General features: G+C 36.8%; 1 protein-coding gene across 6 annotated transcripts in view; it reads right to left on the reverse strand.

Moving 5' to 3' along the window:
• fndc5b (fibronectin type III domain containing 5b) overlaps positions 1–7098 on the reverse strand; it is a 69472-nt gene extending 62374 nt beyond the window's left edge. For 3 of the 6 annotated variants that reach the window (XM_073930851.1, XM_073930852.1, XM_073930854.1), the window contains exon 1: positions 7034–7098. Coding sequence is in view for 1 of the 6 variants with exons in the window: in NM_001044337.2 (NP_001037802.1) it covers positions 1058–1136 (79 nt within the window). In the remaining 5 variants the exon portion in view is untranslated. Of the gene's footprint in view, positions 1–1057; positions 1351–7033 lie in introns of those variants that run through there. The other 3 variants (XR_012394579.1, XM_073930853.1, NM_001044337.2) reach the window with 2 other exon arrangements.
• Positions 7099–9572: the final 2474 nt, after the last annotated feature.

Below are 9572 nucleotides of genomic sequence, written 5' to 3' on the forward strand. Positions count from 1 at the left end.
AAAATGAATGAATAAATAAAAGACAAATTTGTGAGGGGTGTACTTATGCTGAGCACTGTATGTAGATCAAATAGCCGAGAACTTACATCTATTTTGTCGTTATAAATATTTACATTTATATTTAAAAATGCTTTTTGTGCTTTCAGTGTCTTCTTTTGAAAGCTGAATTACATTGAATAATTACAAGCATTATTTACATTAAACTATTACTTTAATTTATTTTCAAGCTTTGTTCTGAAGTATGGCATTTATACTGATATATCTTATCTCATAAATATCCTATTTTACTTTTTTGCATCAGTGAAACCAGCTATTATTTCATACATTTTACATATTATTATTATTATTAATAATAATAATAATACATGTAAAATAATATAATAAAATGTTCTTGTTGTATTAGACGCACTAAAACAATGAATTTGAACAAAATGCAAGGCTGCTGCTTTGAAAGACTACTGAAAGACAAACGCAAATACGATTGAGGGGGATGAATCTGTGACTCTGACAGCTAATGATTATTCTGCTGTAGTTATTTAGCTGTAATCTACTAGTTATCAAATCATTAAAAAACGAAGTAGCCAATGATATGTGTCTGCACCCAGACGAATTCCCTAAATCCCAAAGCTCCACAATCTGATCTGTCGTGCATTCAAAGTGTCATCTCTGTCTGGCGAGCAGATTTCACCAGTCTCTGTGAACAGGATCAATTAGGATCACACGAATTGTTCACAGCATTTACATGCCGTGTGAATGAACGGTGGAAAACCCACGAGCGTCTTGTGCTTCCCAATGGAGGGCTGAACAGGTAGTAGCGCATCATTTATTCATCTCATACCCGCAACCTGTCTGTTCCCTACCATTACGAACACACCAGAACGCAATTTCACTATGAATTTTGTTCATAGTAATGTGAAAAAACCGCTGTCATTCTGTTCATTAACCTAAAATAGTGTAACAGGGGTTCGCGTCTTTCCATTTCGTGCGCAAAAGCCCCAAAATGACCACAAATAACAATGACATTACTGACTAAACGAACACAATCATGCAAACTTACCGGCGTTAACCGAGGACGCGAAGATATAAGCCAAAAACAGCAATAACAGCACAGCGAACGAGCCTTTAATTCCCCACATCCTTCAAGGAATTCTTTACATTCTGTCCGGAAGACGTTGAATCCCATTTACTCGCAAGATTTTTGAAACTTATTAGTCGGCGTCTGTGTGTTTAACATTCACGACTGGTTGCAGTCTTTATTCCCGCATCAGTCCAGAACAGCCCTGGTTCTAAACTCTGTACTTGCCGCAGAAAGTCGACATGAGAGGACTGCGTGAGCCCATTGGACGGCATTGACACTATTACCGAAGGGACGTAATACACATCTCCTCTAGGGGGCGATCGGTGGTTCAAAAAATACAAGTCCTTCGTTCAGTCACATTCAAATATTAGTGTGTTTTAAAGAGTATTTTTAAACCATAAAGTCTTATTAATGACATTTATTAACTCAAACGATTCGTATGTGGAATTTACATTGAATTTAGTTATTGTAATCGTTGTACAAAGGCCGTATAAAATACTGAATAATATCATCAGAAATGACAGTGATTGGACTGCTTTACCAGCGCTGAGAAAGGTAACAGGTGTCACGTGACTTTGCTGTACAAGTACCAGCAGTGGGCTGGATGCGAATTTACACCCAAATAAAGACTTTGAGGATCTTGTGAACAGAAAAAAAACAGCTGAAGAGAAGAATAGGAGTGGGACGTACTCAACCCGTTAGGGGGTCTAAATAATAACTCTCAAACTGAGGCTTGACCCAAAAAAAAAAACAAAGGTTGAGGGAGGTGTAGTTACTGTACAAGCCTGAAATGTTTCATCAGCTTTTTCGTACCGCACTTCAGAAGCTAACCACAAAAGACTTAGAGTTACTTGAGTGTGTATTTTAGACTAGAACTAAATAAAATGGTGAATGCACTTTTATACACTGTAAAATATACTGCGTTATCTCAACCTAAATTTAGGTTAAATGTGCTAACAATTGGGTTAAAGTGGGATTATGAATTAAAACAAAAAAGCAAACTGTTGCATTTTCCCATATTTTATGCACATTTGGGCTGAAATAACCCAGCATTTTTAGAGTACCTAATATGTTTTAAACATATGTTTTGTATTTTAGCTATTTTGATTTGTTTGGAAAAGGCGAAACAGTTGCGCAGTAGGTAGAAGGTCGCTGGTTCGACCAGTTGACGTTTCTGTGTGGAGTTTACATGTTTTCCCTGCGTTCATGTGGGTTTCCTCCGGGTGCTCCGGTTTCTCTTACAGTCCAAAGACATGCGGTAAAGGTGAATTGGGTAGGCTAAATTGTCCGTAGTGTATGAGTGTGTGTGTGAATGGGTGTTTGTGGATGTTTCCCAGAAACGGGTTGCGGCTGGAAAGGCATCTGCTGCGTTAAAATGTGCTGGATAAGCTGGCGATTCATTCTGCTGTGGCGACCCCGAATTAATAAAGGGACTAAGCCGACAAGAAAATTAATGAATGAATGATTTATTTGGTCTGGTTCAACTACAGAAAGAATACAAAGATGTTCTGTTTAAAAAAAAATCAACTTATAAAATTAATTATTGGGTTGAAGCTGATCAGAGAGTTGTAATATATGCTATAATCCCAGTTTCTTTGCAAAAAATGTTCTGTGGACATGTGTATACTTGTATATATTATGAAGACATGGCTGCTGTTAATCAATTCGATGGCCGGGGAAACCGCATTCCTACATTACATCGTGGTGAGCGTCAAAATCACTGGGATTTGGGTCCTATTTTAAAGTCAGGAAATTTAAAAAAGAGACTTGCTGGGTTTATATCACTCTGATATGACAGTGGGCACACTATACATACACATTGTTCTGTCCAAACAGCTTCCAAAAGTTGATTTTTGTCATAGGTGCCCTTTAATATAGTTGCAGTTATCTTTACAGTTGGATGTAGTTAGATATGCTTTCCATTATAATCAGTACTAAATCCCAAAACCACAGTATTTTTTTCAGTAATTGTTGTTATAGATTTAGATGAGGCATTTAAAGGCATATTGTAAGAGTCTTAATTATATGCATCTGTTTCTATGTATTTTTAACCAAAGAAGGCTCACACAAATTCCAAAGGCACATACTGATTAGATCAGGGCCTGAGGTGTGGAATTTGGGGGTTTTACGATGTGGTCACATGTTTATTGGTCAGTTTGAATGTCTCAGCATTTGGGTTTTAGTCACATGGTCAAGAAAGGTACAAAATAGCTAGGAATCTCTTTTCTGGCTCTTTTCCTGGCCTCTCTTTTCTGTCTCTGCGCTTTTCTGCTTTGCTCCTCTCCTTCTCTGGAGTCTATCGTCTCTGACTCCTCTACAATCAGGCTAACGTCTGGGCCTGCTCTCTTTGTTCCTCTCTTCCTCCCCGTGTCTCTCCTTCTACCTCTGGTAACTTTAATTTTACATTTAAGCTGGGTACAATTTATATCACATGTTTTATCATTTCATATTTTATCATTTTATACAGTTATTTTGTTATTAATTCAGTTGTAGCCATAGAGAATCAATGTCATTAAATCATCTAATTTTTTTAAGTATTTGTGAATTACTTTTGATTTAACATCAACACTTAATTGGTCCATATTGCAGTACAATATAATCACATAATATCGATGAAGAATGGTTTGACTAGAAATGTACAGTTTTTTACCATCATGCTGATAACTTTTTAGTCACTCGGCAGAACTACAGTTTGAACCGCTGTGGTTAAAATTCATTCTTACAATAGGTCATCCAAAATTAAAGTCTACCTCCATTTACTCACCCTCCATATTTTTATAATTGGTCTTTTTTCTGTTGAACAGAGGATATTTAGAAAAATATTAGAAGGTAGACGTCCATTGACTTTTTCCAATAGATGTCAATTTTAACATTCTTCAAAATCTCTTTTATTGTGCTCAACAGAAATGATGAGTAAAGTTTGAACTATCCTTTAATGTTAATAACCTGTATAAAGGTTCGAGGTCATAATCTGCATTACAACAAAACAAAGCAAAATTGTACACAAAAGGTCTTGCATACATGAAGCTCTCAAAGCATTAATGTCACTGTATAAGTTGCACACTGAATGTATACATTAAGCTCCCCCTATTTTAGGATTTTCTTTGTCATGGTAATTGCCATTCTACCCATGTAATCCATTTCTCCGGTGTAGCCACTACCTGGGACACAGAGCGTATTGAGCTCCGCATGACAGCTTCAGCTTTAGCACGCATCGACGCCTTTCAGTGTACAACATGGGGTACACAACTACAAAGCAGCTCAAAATACGATGACTAAAGCTAAACGGACGCTTCGGTGACTGCTGCTCTATAGTCATCCACTGCAGCCCATTCAGTCTCCCTATGATTTCAGAGCGAAAAGTGCTGGCGGTGTCTTCATCGCTCCCTCTCGCCTGCTCCTGCCAGAATGCTTACTGAGGGAAACCACTCTCCTAAATTTGTGGGGGTCTTTCCAGCTTTCTCCTTACACTCCTGTGCCAAGTGCTGAGAGAATACCCAAAAAAAGGAATTGCCACAGGATGACACCACTTTAAATTCACACAATACGCTTTCCATTCATGACGACTGTCACATTTCCATTATTGTACTGTACAGTGGGCCTAATATTGTCAGTATGCCAAATACTAATACAACATATGCATTCAAGATTTGCTGATGCAATGTAGATTTTATCAAATGCACTTGGCCTCTTTATATTAAGTTTTTGTGTCTTATAAAATGTAGCTGCTTTTTAGACGAGTAAAGTTTATGCATTGTAAAGAATGTTGAGTTTCACACAGTCAATTTGTGTCAGGAGAACATGAAGAAATTTAGTTAAGTTATTTGTTCTTGCAAATTTAAGTGCATTGAACATAAAGATTAAGTTGTCCCATTAAAAAAATAAAGAATTGTGTTGTTTTAGTTGATTTTAAACAATTAGTTTGAATAAATAGCGAAAAAAATGTAATTTATTTTGAGTGTGTAGTTTAAACTACAATGCTGAAACCCAACCTTATGTTTAAGACATAACATAATCATGTTTGTAAAGCATTAGATGGTGGTTAATTAATAAAGATACAAGTAGAAGTTTGAAATACAAAACTTTAAACTGTTGGTTGCTATTATTTACTAATGCATGTACATTAGGAATTATTACATAATCGCACATTTCCTCACTCACACTTCCTTAATTTAGTAATGAGACTTTTGTAGTAGCTAATGCAGTACTAAGTGGATTATGAGTCACACATTTTCAGTATTGTTTGTCCATTACACTCAAAAATATATTATTTTATTAACTCGTTAAAGCTACTTATTTAAACTGAGCTGGAACAACACAATTCTTGATATTCCATTGGGACAACTTCATTTTTTTATGTTCAATCAACATAAATTCGTTAAAAGTGTTAAGTTAACTTAATCAATTTGTGTTGGGACAACATGATTGAATTGTGTGGAACCCTGCATTTTTTACAGTGTAGTTATTGTATGCATATTATCAATTACTAATTAACTAAGCTGAATAATTAAAACTACTAAAAATAGTTTTCAATAATTAAAATAAAGCTGCATACAACAGGTTCTTGAATCTGACTGGCTGATAGCCGTATGATATTCAGCAAATAACAGCACTCGTACAGCCTTTTCACCCTTCACCCTTGTGTATTACTCCGTTAGTCCACCCACATACAGCGACAAGCAGAGGATACTCTACAGTTTGACAAATATTGCTGCTGTTGGGCAACATAATGTACTTTTGAGGCTTTTTAGTTGAGAATGTAGTTGTTTAGATTGCATCTATGCAGTTTATTTATAAGAATACTGCCTATTTTAAATATTTATGATTTCTGAGAGACAGTGCGTCACACCAATAGCCTGTCTTTGAGCAGAGCAAAGACCATTGATATTGTTCAACCTCACAATAGCAACACATACTTCACATACTACTAAGTGTCACATAATACACAGATGCATAATAAGCCCTTAGAGAATAAAAACAGCGTAATATCTAACTACAGCTGATCAAATCCTTATTAAACTGGCATTCTAAGTCAATCTCTCTCTTTTGTACATTGTAGTAGTGTATTTATACCATACAATTGTACTGTATTGAGTGTAAGATGGGACTCGCATATCAGGAATGTATGTATTTTGTGTTGGCCACTCTTTTTATAACCCTGAGTTACTTTTTGGTTGGCCATCTGTTTCTAATAAGTGTCCTGTTTTCATTACTGCAGACTAGTTCAGTAAAAAGAATTAAGAAGAAATGCCCGCATGCGTTTAGTGTTTTTCCTTATCGCAAACACAACAGTAATCTGGTAGTGTTTGTGCTACTTTGGTTTTTTCGGGGTTAGTTATTGTAAATTCAACAGACAAATACTGGGAGATCGCTGTAGACTGATGGCATTTCATGCCATTCAGCCTTATAATATTAAAATGTGAGCAAAATCACCTGTTTTGTCATCACTTTAGATATTACGCTAGAGAATCATTCAAATATTAGCTCTAAAGTGACGTTGGTGAAGTAACAACGGTTTCTGTTGTTCTGACATCAGCTGCAGATGTGAATGAATGGTGGAAGAAAGTAGTTCCACATGCAAAAGGATTTTAAGAATCTCCATGTTTGATTGTCTCTGTTATATACACATTTATGCCATCGACCGGTTGCATAAACGCAATATCACACTTGTAGCAGTGCTATATGGCTGTATATTGTCACTTGTGGGACACTAATGCACGCCTCCCACCAGTGCTGATATACAACCATATCGCACTGCTACAATTGTGATATTGATAATATAATATGAAAAAATACACAAAAAATGTAAATAAATATAATAAATGAGTTATATTGCCTAAAAATAAATAAATATAAAACAGCAGCAGTAACTAAGATAACAAATAGCCATAATACACATTGCTCTATTTGGGAGAGATGTGCAATCCTCAGCAAAGTAAAGTAAAGACTTCTTACCTTGCAAGCTGCCTGACCTTCTGAGCAAGAACGAGTTCAACACATTCTGATTTTAATGGCTGAGTGAGACATTAAGAGAGCAGGACATTTAGAGACAGCGTGTCCCCACACACACACAGTTCCAAGCTCTGCCATCTGTGAGGAAACTTTTTGCCCATTTTTTGTTATTCCTGCCCTTGAGACAGATACAACTTGGGTACAATATGTGAGACATTCTTACATTTTTTATTTTTTTTGCAGAGCCAGAGGCTGAGTAGTTTTTTTCTGTATACTGAATAAACATCTGATAGCAGTTTCCTTTGCCGCTGTCTTTTTGTTTGAATGTGTTTAGGCTTGTCAAGGCATCACTTTAAACGCATCCTTAATTGATCGGGACATTGATTAAACAAGCTTTTACTGTGTGGATGACAAAACGCATATATACTGTACATGGTTGATTGCTCATCACTATTGTGTCTCTTGTGGCTTGGATTATTGTGGGCCCAATGTGAAATATACAGTGTTACTTTTATGCCTTTTCAGATATTACTTTTCAGGAATTGTGTAGTATTGTTATTTGTGAATGTAAAGGTTCTCAAAATGTATAAGAAAATGTTCTATACATGTTATTTTCTCCCTAAAGAAAGGCACTGCCTGAAGTAAGTTGTCAGTAATTGCAGTATTAATTCCTGCACAAAAAGTATTAGGTTTGCAACCTGATGTCTTAGATTTGCACAATGGTGTTCAGTGGCTGCCAGTGAACGATGTGTACTATGACTGTCATACAGTCAGCCTAAGGTCAAGATAAATTTGGGTGGTTTAGCTGAAAACAAGATGCTTTTTGTTCTACAGTTTCTGTGCTGAGAAACAAACAAACCTACTTTACATGCTCTTTTAAATAAGAACTCAGGCTCAAACTATATACTTTTAGGACATAGTATAGTAGATGAATTGGGATGCAGCGGTGTGTTTTCAGTTATCTGAGCATAATTAGCCAGGAATTACTGTTTGTACCTGGTATTAACATGTGTTAACTCTCATAAATATATGTAAAATGCTGTCACTAGGGTGGTACTTTTTCAAAAGGTACATGTGTGTACATATAGTAACAGGTCCATATTTATACTGACATATTAATATCTAAAAACTACAAAAGTTTACCTCGTGGTACCTTATATTCTGTATGAAATTGCTGCAGACTTTTAGTTAGTAGGATGACATATTTACTACTGAAAAACAAAATTTCAACCCAGGCTTATTATAAATACGTACCCTGGTACATTTTTGGGGAACCGGAGGTTCGTCTGCTCGCAGTTTTTGCAAATCCACCAGAGGTCGCTGTGTATGCTTTTTGAGGATCACAAATTCCTCTTGCGTGTCCTCTTCTTGCGTAAATACACTTCAGCTGACAAGGCTAGCTTGCTGTCGACTGAATGACTGATCAACTGACCCACCCAACCTCTTTCCTAAACCCAACCGATAGTGTTTTCAAAAGCAATCTAGAAAAAGAAAAGCCGTAATGACCACGTGATTTCCCCACATTTTCAGCCTGTTATTTATTTATTTATTTATTGCTTTTGTTTTACCTGGTTTCTGGAATCATTCTTCATCGGACTCAAACCTCGCCGTCACGGTCAACTTTGCTCTACAACCTAAGTCTGCCAATGTATGTGGTGAGCTACTGGGCAAAGTGGTAACACTGGAGAAGCCGTCCATACGGAGGTAAGCAGTCAGCTGGTAGCACTAAAATAAACCAGAAGATATTGGCGGCAACATACCGCTCCATATCGTTCGTTTGTTCATGGTTTAAAGACAAAATGCAGCCATACATACCTCTGGCTACATAAATTGCGCTCTCCAGAAACTTAAACAGGGATATGTGTCCATAATGAGCTTGTGTTGTAATATTTAGTAGGTGTGCTTCTCCTCTCATCTTTCACTTGCAGCAAACTAACAGCTGGAGGTGGGTGGCTAATCAGTTTTGCCGAAGCCTTCAAACTGACATCATCAGAGAAGGACAGCAATTCCAGAGGGGAAGTAAATGGTTCAATTTCGACAGAATTTTTTAAAAATAGATTAACCTGCTTGCATTACTTGATCATCTTTAAGGGCACATGTCCACTGATGTGTTTTTTGCATGTTAGAAATGTGAGTGCTGTTCTTAAAATGCTTAGCTGTGAGCATTAGGTGCAAACATGACCATTGAACTGCCCCAGTGACAGCTTTGTGTTTAGTTCTGTCTCTTATGACCACCTGTGTTTGGAGGTTTCATGAACCTCTACAACACTTTTGCCAGAGGGCTCAATGCAATGCTTGAGTGCCATTGAATAATCGACTCCATGTTATGCAGCTTACAGGTGAACAGAAAAACAAATGAATGGAAAAAATGTTGATGGCAGCTAACCTATGCTGCAAATCATAATCCATGTGTTTTTGTTCAAAAACGAAAAATATAAATGGCCAGTTTGCTCAGTGAGTCGTCGCCTAGGTTGGTGGACTTGAGATGCAGAGAGGAGTTGACTGTGATGATGGAGTTCAAGTCCGGTGAGGAACGGTTTCA

This window comes from Danio rerio, chromosome 19 (assembly GCF_049306965.1).
Source record: "Danio rerio strain Tuebingen ecotype United States chromosome 19, GRCz12tu, whole genome shotgun sequence".
NCBI classification, from domain to species: Eukaryota; Metazoa; Chordata; class Actinopteri; order Cypriniformes; family Danionidae; genus Danio; species Danio rerio.